The sequence below is a fragment of the Vulpes vulpes genome, chromosome 8 (assembly GCF_048418805.1).
Source record: "Vulpes vulpes isolate BD-2025 chromosome 8, VulVul3, whole genome shotgun sequence".
Classification (NCBI taxonomy): Eukaryota; Metazoa; Chordata; class Mammalia; order Carnivora; family Canidae; genus Vulpes; species Vulpes vulpes.
In genome coordinates, this window is record NC_132787.1 from 109677117 (window position 1) to 109692155 (window position 15039).

Sequence of the window (15039 nt, forward strand, 5' to 3'; positions counted from 1 at the left end):
CCAAGCAGTGGGAGACCCGCGATCCCCAACCACGTCACCTGGTGCCCCGCGCATCCCAGCACCCTGTGGTCCCGCCAGTGGTTTCTGAGGGCCTCCCCTGCCAGGCACCGTCCCGGGGACAAGGCTGACGGCAGCGAGCACAGCAGGCCGACCCCGTCCTCACCGTGAGGGAAACGGACGGCACTCAAGTGACAACACAGCTGACTACGCAGTCACAAACCTGACAGGACCTCACCAGTCTAGGCTGGACTCCAAATTCATAACGGTCCCCATAGCAGAAGAACCCACCAGGGAGAGTAGCCGGCAGGAAAACGTGTGATGCAGGACCTGAGGGATGAGCAGCCACTGACCAGAGGGGGCAGAGAACATTCTAGAGCCTGGGCGAGCCTGGGAGCTGGGGGAGGAGGAGACTGCAGCCAGGCGGGGCTGACGGAGCCGAAGGAAGAAGGCCGAGGGCACGGTCGTGCAGCAGCTGCTACCCACCTGGTCCACGGGCACCTCCACCTGCACGTCCTTGTCTTCTCTGACTTCCGGCGCTCCCTGGGTTTCCGTGCTAGGAGTCTGGGCTTTGTACACATCACCTTCTGGAGAAAAACAGCACAAACAGGTTTTCACGCCAATGCCCACTGCACATCTTCTGGCCCAAACCAAAGTCACGTCTCGGCGACCTCTGGGCTCCCTCTGCCCGGGGCCCAGGTCAGAAAGAAACTCCGAGAACCCCGCCCACATCACAATCACGGTCTGGGCACGTGCACCTCTGTCACTCCCAGGTGACTTCAAGAACGTATTTTGAAGTAATGAACAAAATGAGTTTTGACAAACGAGATGTTAAAATCGCACGGTGTCACGTAGTCCCCGGAGCCGACACCAAAACCATCTCATCAGCATTACCACCGGGTGTATCACGTGCTTACAGAATCCCGGGGCTCTGGAGAGCCTCATCCTCTGCCTGAGACTAGGTGACGGCAAAAGGAAAAGCAGGAGCCCGGCCCCTTCCCTCAACGCCCAGAGGAGGTACCCGCGGCGGCCAGGGGTGCAGGGACCCCAATTCTTTCCACTCCTTGTCCTTCCCACCCCCGTCCTGGCCCTCGGCCCCCCAAGGACCCTCCTGCAGTCCTGGGCGGAAGGGGTGAAGGTAAGGAGGAGGCAGAAGCAGCATCCGTCAGGTCCCCACGGCGCTTCCAGGCTCCCCTCTGCGTGCTTGAACTTAAGAGCCTCCGACGGACCCACTGCGCCCGTTTGTAGACGAGGAATGAGTCGAGGGCCCCAGGCTCGGGAGGGCAGTTGGAACCCGGGTCCCAGCACCCCGCTTCCTGGAGGGAAGGTCAGATGCGTGCCAGGCCGCCCCAGCCACGAAGGACAGGCTTGGCCAAGAAGGAAATTTTATATGTGCTGATTAAATTCTCTATCAGTGGTGACATAGTATAGTATTTCGGGAACTATGGGGCAACAGGCTCTGGTCTTGGGCCCATCCAGGCCGCGGTCAGGCTGCATCAGCACGTGGTGTCAGCTGCGCCCAGCAGGCAGGAGAGCCATGGAAGGACAGGTGTCTCAGTACCCACCCACCCACCCCCGTCCAGACCAGTGCCTGGGGCACAGCGGGACCGGGCCTCCGGGGCACAGAGGGACGGGAGGGGGGGGCCTCCAGAGGTGCCCTGCGGGACAGGGACCCAGGGGCACAGCAGGACAGGGTCCCCAGGGCACAGTGGCACAGGCCCCCGAGGCCCCACCGAATGGGGCCCCCAGGAACAGTGGGACAGGACCATCATCTGGGACAGGAAAGCCCAGAGCGGGCAGGCAGCAGGAGAGAAGCGCAGGGAGACAGTAGAGACTGTCACCTGGAAGCAAGCAGAGGGCTCCCCGGGAGCTAGGAGACAATCAGAGTACAAAGAGGAGGAAGCCTGACCCGCGGTGTGTGGGGAGGACCCAGGGAGGGGAAGTCTTCAAGAAAAATGACGCCCCCAAACTGTCAGATGCTGCAGAGTCGCAAAGCAGAGCCCCCCTTCCCCTGGTCCTATGCTCCGCATCACCAGCCACCCGCGAAGCACCTGCGACACACACTGAAGGGACCCCAGGTGGCCGGCTCCCAGCCAGGGCTCCGCAAAACAGAAGCAGGAGCGGAACAAGTATTTTTTTTTTAATTATTTCATTTTAAAATCAGCTCCAGGGGTGCCTGGGTGGTTCAGTTTGTGAAGCGTCTGCCTTCAGCTCAGGTCATGATCCCGGGGTCCCGGGATCGAGTCCTGCACCGAAGAGGAGCCTGCTTCTCCCCCTCCTTCTGCAGCTCCCACTGCTTCTGTGCTTGCTCACTCTCTTGGTCTCTCTCAAATAAATAAAATCTTTAAAAATAAATAAATAAAAATAAATAAAATCAGGTCCAAAGTCTAATCTTTCAAATGTCCCTCACCCTCAAAAAAAAAAAAAATCAGGCGGATTTTCCTTTTGCATTTCCCTCCAAAGGCTGATTGGTTTGCGGGTTGTTTGCTGTGTCGTCAGCCCTTAAGGGGAGAGCTCGCACCTGCCCTGATGTGCACGGGGAGGACGCAACTCCTGCATTGACCCGGGAGGGCTTCCTGGTTGGAGAAGCCCATCGCCTTCACCAGCGGGATTTTGTTTCCCTCCTCCCACTACCACGGCCCTTGGAGCTGAAGGTCTCGTAATAAATCAGAAAGTCACAAGTCAAGTGTCAGAATCAGACAGTTACAAGCCTTCTCCCTGCAGCATGAAACTGACCCCCCCAAAAAACAAAAAAAAAACACATTCTTAAAATGGCAGCATTTTGAACACCCATTAAAAATGATGAAATCCACATTACCTGCGCCGTTTGGGATTAAAGAGTCTACCAGCATTTTCTTCTTTCCCTCTTTGGCATAAAACACAGAATCCTGTTCCTTACGGGAAATGTTGTCGTATTTATGAGGTTCTTTTCCTTGGGAATCCTCCTAAGGCACAAACCAAGAATGAAAACTACATTAGGAACAGCGGCGAGCCATGAGTCTGACCCCTGGGCGAGCGCCAGCCTCGTTCGGGCGCCCGGAGGAGACCTCCCTCCCGGCACCGTCCGGACGCCTCAGTCCCTTACGCTTGTCTCAAAGCAGCAAAGTGGCACAAACACTCCCCTCCCAGGGTGAGGACAGCACCTCCGGAGGTGCCCCCGTAAGGCCTGACACAGCGAGGGGCGGCTTTGGAAAGGGCACAGGTGCGTCTGAGGAGGCCCGTGTGGTTTTAGACACACCTGGAAGCTTCAGGAACAAACATCCCTGTTTCCAACAACTTAGAAAGCTATTCCCACTGGGACCTCTGAGCAAGGCGAGGCATCTCTGATAAAAGGATATTAAGCACATGGCAGGCTTGTTTTGGGTTGAGATAAAGGGAAACTCAGCTGTCTAAAAAAATCTACTGACAGCGGAAGATGACCACGCACGTGGGAGTCACCGTGGAAGTGGAGCTAACGGTGAGCTCATCCCAGGGGCCCTCCCAGCTCCGTCCCACAAACTGTCCCCATGATACAAAGCGCCGTCCCAGTTTTCTATCTTTACTGAACGTAGGCAGAACTATATACGTAGAGGTTTCTCCTGAGCTCTCCACGGCACCCGAGAAACGTCAAACCAAACACCCCCCTGTACCATCAATATATTTACGATGCAAGCGACCGGCCAGCTTCTCCTGGCGGAAATTAAGGTGCATAGAACAGTCCCACAAGCAAACACAAGAACCAAGCAAAATCCCTCTACCCATTTTAAGGGGCTTCTGTATAAGTTGAAATCCTGCTCAGAGCATAGGAATCAAGATCTCAGCAGAACCAGTTTTAGTGGGCAGCCCCGGTGGCTCAGCATCCTTCAGCCCAGGGCCTGGTCCTAGAGACCTGGGATCGAGTCGCGCATCGGGCTCCCTGCCTGGAGCCTGCTTCTCCCTCTGCCTGTGTGTGTGTCATGAATAAAGAAATAATTTTTTTAAAAAAAGAACCGGTTTTAGAGACAGAACATGGTACGTGTGTGTGGCTCATGTCTCGCAGGCAGCGGGGGGCAGGGATCCTGATAACCTGCCGGGCTCCTGGAGCATCGCTGACGCCTATTTCTCGCAACCATTTCCCTGATCCTCAGCCCCTCTGACAGACACCACGTGTTACCTCTGAAGTAATGGTCAACGGACGGTGACACAGCACGGTGCCCTCACGAGGACACAAGAGCAGCACTGGCACAAAGCCAAGCACACACGAGAGCCAAGACCGTCGCGGCCTGGCCACCGGCCCGGTCACCCCTGGGGCGGCGACGAGACGAAGATGAGCTGGTCCACACCCAGCCGGAAGGTGGCCCGACACACACAGAACCTCGGGCCAGCGCGATGGCGGGTGAAGAGCGGCCGCAAGTGCAATAAATTGATTTTCTTGTTTAATCTCGTGCCTTACCTAGAGCCTAAAGGAAACACCAGTGTTTTAAAGCACCTTATTCCTACGACATCCAGTGAAATGTGGAGCCGGCTGGTGTGGCTTCTCGTCTCATCTTAGCCCAAGGCCTGGCTTGTCCCCGTCTGTCTCCACAAGGACCGCGATGGCCTGCACACCCAGGGCCCCTCCTCCCCTTCGTCCTGTCGCCCAGCCCCGCAGGCAGCCTTCATTTAGGATGTTTACTGTTTGCCTCTCACCACTAGGACGCTGGAAGCCTCATGGGACCAGGGATGTTCATCTAATAACGGATTCCCGGAGCCTGGAGCCGGGTGGTATACAGTAGGCACACAGTAAATACTTGCCCAATGAGTAAGTGAGCGGCGCTGGAATCTCCTCTCCCTGCGCCTTTCAGACACTCACGGGAGCGTCCCAGCCATAGGATGAAGTGCGCATGCCTCAGCTCAGCGCCGTGAGCGTCCAGTCGGAGCCCGTCCGCCTTCCTAGCCCCCGCAGGCCCCCCACCACCGCCCGGGCCTTCCCGCCCACCATCCAGCCATCTCCACCTGCAACTCCCTTCCCCCCTGGCTTCAGGCCCCTGTGCTGGGTCTCTGGAGCACCCACCCACGTCGCCAGCAGAACCCAGGAGCCGCCCTCTGCATTCCTGGGCCCAGGCAATCAGCGACCTCACAACACGGATACGGGCCCTATGGAGTAATCCCAGCAGGTGCTCAGTAAATCTCTGCTGGTGTCCTGAGCTGAGTGGGAAGATGCAACATGGAAGAGTAGGAAAAGAACAAAGACAGGGGAAGGGCTGCGGGGTGCAGGGTCTGGGAGGCGAAGGGGCTCCCATCCTGCACACGGGCCTGCCCGCCTTCCTTCCTGCGCCTGAGGCGCAGCCTCATGCTGCCCTGCTGTCCCAGATGTGCCTGCACAGCTGGCCCTGCTCCAACGTCGCCGTGTCCCAAGCGGAGGAGCCCTCCTCTGCACTCCCACCCCCGGCACACGTGCACCCGGTGGCCACGCACCTGCAGCTTCCACCCCCCAGCGCCCCCCTGGCCTGAGCTCCCCGAGGACAGGGCGTGCAGCCTTCAGCTTTATACACACACGTGGTGTGCAGTGGACACTCCGCGTGCTCCTTTATTGTCAGAGCAACACAGACTTACGGCAGCTCTCGGAAACATCAGATTGAGCAGGAAAACAGAGAATCTGTGTCTTCCCCACACAAGGAAACTTCTAGGTGTCACCTGTCCCTGCTTCTCCCTGCTCTGAGTCCCAAATCTGATATCAGCACGAGCGCTTCTTGCAAAGGTGACGGGGGCTGTTTTTCAATTTCATTCATCGTTTCTCCCATTAAAAACATCCAAACATCCTCAGGAAACATACGTGGGGCACGCTGTGCTCACTTCTCTGTAGCGCTCCCGGGACTACCATTCTTCTCTGGAGAGAAACTGTCCAATCCAGCTAAACTCTGATGCTGCTGTAACAGATAGTCTTGCTCGGGCACATGAAAGGCAGCCTCCTGGGGTAACGTGGACGAATTAGAAGAACAGAAACCACCCGGCTAAGTTCGGAGCCAGGCCACACCCTCCCACCAGCTTCCAGAGTGACCGTCCCGCTTCCAAGTGGGTCGAGGTCTGCCATCAGTGAGCCAGCCCCCGCTCTAAGCATTGCTAAAGTGCAACATTTGCTAACATTTGAACCAGACTGTTGCACCTTCAGGCCACTAAAAGGAGACACAAACCCCGCCTTGGATATTGTGTGATACTGCTACAGTCCTGACGTCACTGGCCTGCAAATGTCAGTTCCAAGGCACTTGCTCCACGCTGCACTTTACAGTTTAGACCTGATCATTAAAGCATGAGTGTCCCACGGTAGGCATCTCTGTTTCTCACACGTGCACACACACACGTGCGCGCACACACACACAGGCACCTCTGATTTGTCAGCGTTTTAGCTCGTCTTCATTTCTGTTCCCTCCCCAACATTTGCGCTCTATGCCCAAAAGAGAAGTAGGCAGTATCAACATTCTGGTTATGGATGTGATATAAATACAAAGCTTATTAATTATTTACTGATATTTTACAGAGGCTTACACATTAAAATATTAATTTTAATATAAGAATGCAGTTTTAGGGGATCCCTGGGTGGCTCAGCGGTTTAGCGCCTGCCTTTGCCCAGGGCGCGATCCTGGAGTCCCGGGATCGAGTCCCACGTCAGGCTCCCCGCATGGAGCCTGCTTCTCCCTCCTCCTGTATCTCTATCTCTCTCTCTCTCTCTCTCTCTCATAAATAAATAAATAAATAAATAAATAAATAAATAAATCTTTAAAAATAATAATAATAAATAATAATACAGTTTTAAACATTTATTACATTAGCCGCGCTTCCTTGAATAGACATAAAATCACAGTAAATGAGTTGCTGTAAAACTGGATCTGATATAATGAAACAAGAATAGGTTTACTCAGTCATCTTCATTGGACTAAACAGTCTTGGCTCAAGTTAACGGACACCTGGATCCACGCCAGCTTCTCCCACTTTCCCGCATCCAGGGCCACCCAGACACCTGTGCTCCTGGCCATTACCTGCCTTCTCATTTCACGGAATCAAACACCATGAATCATATGACTCGTGGTGCTCACTGCTGTTTTCATCTCCTACATGTAGGCATGGCTTGCTCCCCTGTAATACACGACTGACCGGTATCTTCCACTGCCCAATGGTAACTTCCTTTCTCAGGTCCCATAAAAGAGGTGGTTGTTTCTTTGCAAAAATATAAGGAATTCAAGAAGAATGTACTCCACTAATAACAGACTGCCCTTCTATCTTTATATACCTTTCTGGGAATATAATAATTTTTCACTTCGATTCAATCATCTTGAGGACTTTGCACAGCAACAACGTTCAACACGTGTGGTGCCAACCACACGCGTACCTCAGTGGGAGAGACAGCAAATTGAGCCGCTCTAGCCGGGCTCACCGTGATGACAGCAAAACCACACACGAGTGCCAACGGTAGTGGTCAGAGGCCACGTACGTAAGACACACCCCATTTCACACAGAAAACAAATCAAAGAAGTTTAATGAGAGACACGTGCAAAGCCTGGCACACGCACATACAGAAGCAACCGTACTTACCAAACTGTGGTCGCTGTGACTAATTCTAAAACCCAGCCTCCTGCAGCCAGAGAAGCCTGGCACATGGGACAGTTTTCACCCTCAAAAATGTACGGGTTCCTCACATGGGGCGAATTCTCAGCTCAACAAATCACGTAGACCTCTACACGAGGAACAACAAATAAGGTAAAAATACCTTGACAGGTGTTTTTTTACAACAAACGCAGAGATTTTTACATCAACCTTTGTTAAAATCAAGGCGTTCTTTTCTAGGACTTTCCGTTTTCTGGAATAAAGTGTGTTCGCTCTGTTGTTACGTGGCTTGTCTCATGTCACAGAATATTTTCAATGATGATTTTTCGTTGACTAACACCTCGTGTCTCTGATGCAGTGTATGCATATTTGGGATCATTCTGTTTCAGGATCCTTAATGTTAAATATCGTCATCAAAACCCGTTAACTTTCCCAGTGATAGATTTCCAAAGAAAACAAACAATATCAGAACAAACATGTCTTAAATTTTAGACCAAGGAGAACAAATATTTAACGAAAGGAAAAGAAAACTATTCCTCCCTATGGTTCCTATGGGAACCCAGCGTCACAACAACATAACGAAATGAGGGGCATTAACAAAAGCAAGTAATGACGACCCCGGGCTACTGGCTCCGTCCTCTGAGCTCAGAGGCCTCCCAAACCACAGAAGCAGGAGATTCCACGGTTGTACCGCTCGTGTTGTTTCCACATTCAAGCTCAGTACCCACGGCACACGTGAAAACACCGCTGAGGAAACTCTGCGAGGCTGGAGTCCTGTGCACATCTCCTGGGCCCTCTCTCCACCTGGAAAATCTGCCCTCTTCTGTGACCCACGTTAGGACCCGTGCTCCGCTCACCCATCTCCACGTGCCAATTATCCTCCTACAAACCATCGCCCCTACTGGCTCACTCACACCAACTTTTTAACCATGAGACAAATCCGTGTGTCGTCCATCTCCACGCAATGAAGCGCATCCGTAGGGCAGGATCACATCTATCGGTTCTGTGTTCTCGATGGTTCTTGCCCATTCATCTGACAAACACTTAATCCCAAAGGCAACCCGTAGAGAAAGAAAACTGAAAATACTGAAAATAAGATGATCATTCAGCTCAGGAAGCTACCAAAATAACAACAGAGTCGATTCAGGAAAACCCTCACGCCAAAAGCCAGATGAGGACGTGAAAAGAGAAGTATTATCACTTATCAACAGACAATGCAAAAACCCCTGACAAAATTGAGCAAAAAGTATTCAGAAAAGCATTTTTTTAAGCATTATGGCTTTTCCAGGGAAGCCGGGGTGAAGAGTCGGGTCAGTCGGATTATCACCCCCAGCGACACTGACCCCTTCAGTGCAGCTACGGGCGGGCGAGGGGTTGGGCTCATCCAAGGCTGGACTCCGGCCAGGCAAGCACCATGGTGGTTCAGGGGCGTAAGGAAGCCAGAGTACTTCCAAGAGGGAGGTTGAGATGTGGTTATGAAGTCTGAGCTGCACCAGGGGAAAAGCCACATCAAGGGCTGACCGTTAGATATTGGGAAAGAACAGGTCAGTGCACGGGGCCTCGAGGCCGCAAAGTCCCAGCGGGGAGCGTGCCTGAGCGAAGGGGACCTGGCAGCAGGCCCCCAGCAGCTTCACGGAATGAATACCAACGTCAGTAGAGCCTCTGAAACAGTTGAGATAAGATGGTTAGAGACGTTGGCCATCACAGACACAGGTGGTAGGGACCCGTGCGGCCACCAGGACCCGGCTTCCACCTGCCTCTGGGATCAAGCACAGTTCTCATCTTTGCTGCATGAAGAGGACTTTTTTTTTCTTAATAAAGAATGAGCTGGGGAGGGACAGATGGAGAGGGGGAGAGAAAGAATCCCAAGCAGGCTCCACACTCAGCGCAGAGCCCAACACAGGACTCAGTCCCATGACCCTGAGACCATGACCTGAGCTGAAATCAAGAGCCAGACATTCAACCTACTGAGCCACCCGGTGCCCTGAAAAGGACTTACTCTTTTCTTCCTTCGTGAGTACTTCTCGATGTCCGTATACTTTCTGAAAGACAAAAGACAGTCAGCTAGAAATCCGTAAGAGTCAACCAAAAGACAACTTTCTATAAACGTAGGCTGCAGCCGTGGCTTTCGGGAGGGCAAGGCCATTCTGAAGGCGCATCCAGTCCCCCCTCCGGCACCGACTCACATCGACAGGTGTTTCCCATCCTCGGAGCAGAAACGGTCCCCACTGAGCTCTGCCCAGCTTCCTTCCTGGACACCTTGGAAAATCCGATGGATTTCCATTTGTATCAGGATGGCATTCTGGCCCAAGGGCAGCGTGGTTACAGGTGGCTCATGCCCTAAAGCCTTTATACAACCATGGGGGGAAATTCTAACAGCTTTGGGGTTTTCACAGTTGACAGCCACTCCCACAAACACGGATTTTTCATGCACTCTCGCGGGGACCTGTGGCACATGCGCCAGCTCTCCCTGGGCTGGAGAGACAGCACCGCTCAGAGACGTGAGGATCTAGTCAACGCCGCTCTGCTGACCAGGGGAAGCAAGGAGACCCCATGCCCATGCAAAGCCCAGCCCAGCCTGCTTCCTCCACACGACAGCCGCCTGCCCCTCTGACGCAGCCCGTGGCGCCCAGGCACACACCCCGCTCCTGATCCCTCCGCGTGGGGGCTGACCCCCGCCGTCGCTACACAAGGAGGGAGCACTTCTGGCACCCAGCTCCCCAGCAGAGGGGCACCTCCTGGGTCCACATCACATGTGAGAATGGACGTCACTCTCTTAGCAACTCTGTGGACTCTCTTCCTCTTTGGTGAGGGAGAACGCTATTCAAGGACCAACAGACCCAGCTCAGGGCTCAGCACACGAACAGGTGACAGGGGAAAACAAAACACATGGAGAAGCCAGGGGACTCGTGTGGGGAGCAGGGGACATGGGAGCAGAGAGGACCGTGCACCTCATCTCAACAGCCCCTAAGGAATCTCCACCCACCCGCAGGTAGGACACTCGGCATGAAAGAGCATGTGGACAAAATCAGGAAATAGCCGCTCTTGCCAGGCTCACGGGCAGGACCCTAACCTAACCATCTGCTGTGGGGTCATCCCCTCGGACAGGACAAAAGCCATTCTCTGTCTCAGAGTAGAAGCCCTAACAGCACGTGAGTGCAAATAGTCACGAGGTCCCCTGGAGGCGTCTCAGCTTCCCAGGCTCTGGGCAAGGGAACCCAAAGGGTGGGTGGGGGCGAAACCACCTGCCTGTTCCACCATGAGATGGACACTGACACCTCTTTTTCTTCGCTCAAGAGAATGACCATTAGAAACATGAGAAGCAGCTACAGGGAAGGTCCCTGGCAGGCTCTCAAATAGCTGCTGTCACTGCCTGTAGCTCAAACACACCCATGGGGCTGAGCAGTCAAGGCCGCAAAATCCCAGCATCATCAGCTGGAAACCACTCCTCTCAGCCAGACCCGGCACGGGCGCCGGGCGCCCGAGTTAAACTCTGCATCCCACAGTCCCCAGGAAGGAGAGCTCCGTGTGCACTGGAGGGAGGCACCTGACACTCAGCTACCAAATTAGGGAGGAACAGAGCCCCGCCTTCCAGGACGGGTGACAAAGGGCACGGTTGGCAGGGCACATCCCCTTGCAGCTCAAGGTCCGCGGGCAGGCATATCCGAGGCAGCCTGCCTGCCATCCCACGTCCCACCCTGTCTTCTCAGAGGATCCAAAGGCAATGAACTCAGACTCAGCCCTGATGCTAGGGCTTTGATTGGCACAAAACATTGAGGATTTGGATCGGTATGTACCTCTGAACTCCAGTCTTGCAGGTCACCTCCTCCTTCCTGACCTATCACCGAGCCTGGACACCCAGTACTGTAGCCCCAGACTAATAAACAGGCTCCTGAATCTGGCCAGTACAACACCAGGGAAGTCAGGAACGTTCTGGACTACTGCTGGCCCTCTGGGTATTTGGAGCAGGGAACACTGGAGCTCTTACCTACGACACAGCTAAAAAGCAAGGTGGGTGGAACACGGAAGTCTCTCTAAGGAAGCATCAAGTGTAATTGTGTGCTGGGAACGTAACTGAGACCCTTACGAGGGGACTTCAAGGTCCTTGAACTGTGAGAACTGCGGGTGGACGCAGAGTCCACGCCTGTCTACGTGAGCATCGGTGCGGGACCCTGGGCAAGCAGGTCAGAGCCCCAACGCTGGGCTGCTCTTCAGAGTAAGTCCACAGGGCGTCCCTCAGGCAGGAGCCTACGGGGGAGAATTATGCTCTAATTACAAGAGCTCGTCTGGCCAAATTCAGACCGCAAGCAGCGGAGTGAGCAAAATGCCCCAGAAGGGGCAGCCGCTGTGCGTGCTCCTCGGTGACGGGATGGGAGATCCCACCCGTGCCTTCATCTTCCTTGTAGACGTTCCCACGAGTCTCCAAACACGCACACCGTGGTGTACCCCATAAGCCCGGGCTGGGCTCCGCTCTAACAGTCACCACCTTTCCCACCAGGAGAGCCCACTGCCCCACACAAACTCTGGCTTCCAGGTCGGAAAAGCCGGCTAAATTCAGAAAACAGAACAAGGCGCCAGATGGGCTATCACGACTGCGTCCCGGGGCCCGCTCTGCGACTGTTGGGCGCACGGAGACCCTTCCTGTCCGAGGCGCCCAGTGTCCCCAGGGAAAAAGCAGAACATACAACACAAGGGCTCACTGTCCTTGTGATACATCCAACGACAGGGGTTCCCGCGTGCCCAGCTGTGAGAATCCAAAACTGCGTCATATACGCAGAAAAACAACCCACAGCTGAACTGGCCATGCTCGGGGGCGATACTAGGAAAAGAGGCAAACTGCACCAACTCCAGACGTTAATTTATGAAGCGTGCTCACTGTTGGACCTCACTGGGCACCTTTGAGGATTTCCAGTAAGGGAAATATTTGAAGGTCTCCAGTCCTGCAGCAACATAAAAGTGGTTGTCTTGCAGATCCTTGGAGTTGTCCAGAAGGTGCCCGTTCATGGTAAATAATCTGTGAAGAAAGCAAGAAGAGACAGGCAGGAGACTTTAGGGCAGCGACCTCCGGGCTGGGGGCATTGCTGCAGACCCTACGACTGGGACGTGGGTTAGGGGCAAAGCCATGACCGCGTCGGCGAGCGTGATCCAGACGAGCTAATTAACCCCCGTGGGAGCTGCTCTTCCAGAGTTAGGCTTGCTTTCCAATTTTAGATTTTTTAATTAAAGTATATTTTTAATTATGTACAAGTACTCAGAGGCCCCTGAGAACATTTTAAGCTCTTGGTTGGTGTTCAATTAATTTTAACTAATAACAGCAAGAATTAATACAAATTGGCTTATATTATTATAACAATACTTGGAAAACAAACCAGTACTTATCAGCAAATAATGCCCCTTTTTATAAGCACCAAAAGACTAATATTTGTCTACCTTTTACTCTGTACTCTTTTTTAGCAAGTATTCATTCATTCATTCATTCATTCATCTTAAGAAATGATTCCATCCATTCAATGCTGAGCATCTGTTATGCACCGGACAATGAGATGGACACTGTCTTGGACATAAATATGAGGAAAGGAAGTCACTGCTCGCCCAAAGCCAGGGTTTGGACACAAACCAAGCAGAGAAGAGCAAAGATCCGGACTTTTGAGAGGAGGAAAACCAGACTCAGCTGTAGGCCTCACAAAAGCAGAGGCACGCAGGAGGGTGGGGACAGTGGGAGGGCTTCCCCACGGAAGATGGTAACGCCGTGTGGGGAGGCAGGACGCAGGGGTCGACTGTCGCTGCAGGTGAAAGGCACACAGGGAACTTGCATGGTGAATTCTGGAGCCTAGAATATTCGAGGGAAAGGATGATTGATTTTACCGCAGTGACTGGAGATTGCCATGGAAGACCGGACAAGAGCTACATGCAGCCAACAGATAGCTGACCCCGGTGGGTGCATCAGGCCAATGCAGCTGAGGGAGTCAAAGGAGCCCGGCCTGGCTGCCAGAGCAAGGGTGTGCGAGGTGATCGGGAACCGGAGCAGCGATCTCCAGCGTGGGAAGGGGGCAGGCCACGCTGAAAAGGTAGAAGCCACAGGACTGTCCTTCCCTCCATCAATCCTCCCCAAACCTGAGCACAGGCCAGCTGGAAGGCTTGCTAACACGCAGACAGCCGGGCCCTGCCCTCGGGGCCTTGGATTCGGTGAGTCTAGATGGACCAGGACACTCGGTCACCTCTAGCAAGTGCCCAGCTGCTGCTGCTGCTCCGGGCCCCCCAGGGGAACGGCTGCCTGAGACCACCCCCTGGCGACCAAGAAGAATTTTGAGGGAGACAGCGTGAGAAGCCACTGGAGAGCGTGCGGGCAGCAGGTGGCCGCGACAAGGAGCACAAGGCTCCCATGTGAAGGGTGAGGCATGGAATTCTGTTCCCCTCTGGGCCTGTGGTGCCCGACGGCTGGAACGAGTGGCCCCAGGACTACGTCAGGGGAGCACAGAGGCCGGCAGCAGGCCAGGGGAGGACGGAGGCAGGTGGGCCGAGGGGCTGCAGGGCCGGGCGGGCCGGCCAGCGAGGCTCCACTGCGGAGTGCTCCGTGGATTCCACCAGAGGCAGAAGTGATGGAGCACACGGGCCCAGAATTCAATATAAACATGAAAAATATTATAAACGAGATAGGAGGAGATAGTATCAATATGAAACAAGAATGCGTAAAAAAGAAACAGAAATATGGAAGCGAAGACGGAGTCGTGGAGACGGCACCGTGCGGGGCGCCAGCAGGAGGGGTGCAGACACGAGCTGCTGTGGGGAAGACGCCGTGAGGGGTGTCCCGGGGGAAAGCGGTGTGAGAAGGAACATGAATTCGAAAAAGCCGAGAAATGAGGCCGAGCAGGAGTGCCAACAGCCAGAAAGTAAGAATCTCAAAAAAGTAACTTTAAAGTGGGAAGGAAGAGAAATGCATGAAGGTGAACTTCTCGGGATTGAAGAGAGGGAGAGGACCTCGCCTGAGTCAGCAGGCGTGGAAACAGAGGCCACGAACCCTGGCCCGCGGGCACAGGATGGCACGCTGGGAGGCAGAGGACGGGCAGCAAGGCAGCCAGAGCCGCCCCGACATCAGATGTTTCGACAGCACGGAAGGCACAGGACGGGGACAGCACGGAAGGCACCGGACGGGGAAGTGACGCCTTCCAAACCTGGAAGGAGAAACACTTCGCAGCAAGCCACGCGCTCCTGCAAACGGGAAGGCGCGACGGAGCCCTGTCGCCTTCAAGGGCCTCGGAAGGTTCCCGCACAGACTCACGCGGACCGCGGCCCTGCAGCACGGAGCTAAGTGCGAGGGAAGCGACTCCCGCAGACGCGCCCACGAGGGATCGCGGGAGGCGGGGGGGACAGCCTGGGTTGCCATTTGGAAAACTTCGAGGAGGGCACTTGATGGGATGAGCACTGGGGGTGATACTATACGTTGGCAAATTGAATTTAAATTTTTTAAAAATGTAAAAGATTTAAAACTTCGGTCAAAGAAAT

The 15039-nt window shown here is 54.1% G+C and overlaps 1 protein-coding gene across 1 annotated transcript in view; it reads right to left on the bottom strand.

The window, feature by feature from the left end:
* DCDC2C (doublecortin domain containing 2C) overlaps positions 1-15039 on the bottom strand; it is a 91836-nt gene that overhangs the window by 48079 nt on the left and 28718 nt on the right. The window contains exons 5-8 of the mRNA XM_072767806.1: positions 12413-12550; positions 9536-9578; positions 2816-2942; positions 484-584 (exon numbers count right to left, since the gene is read on the bottom strand). Coding sequence (XP_072623907.1) covers positions 484-584; positions 2816-2942; positions 9536-9578; positions 12413-12550 — 409 coding nt within the window. The remainder of the gene's footprint in view (positions 1-483; positions 585-2815; positions 2943-9535; positions 9579-12412; positions 12551-15039) is intronic.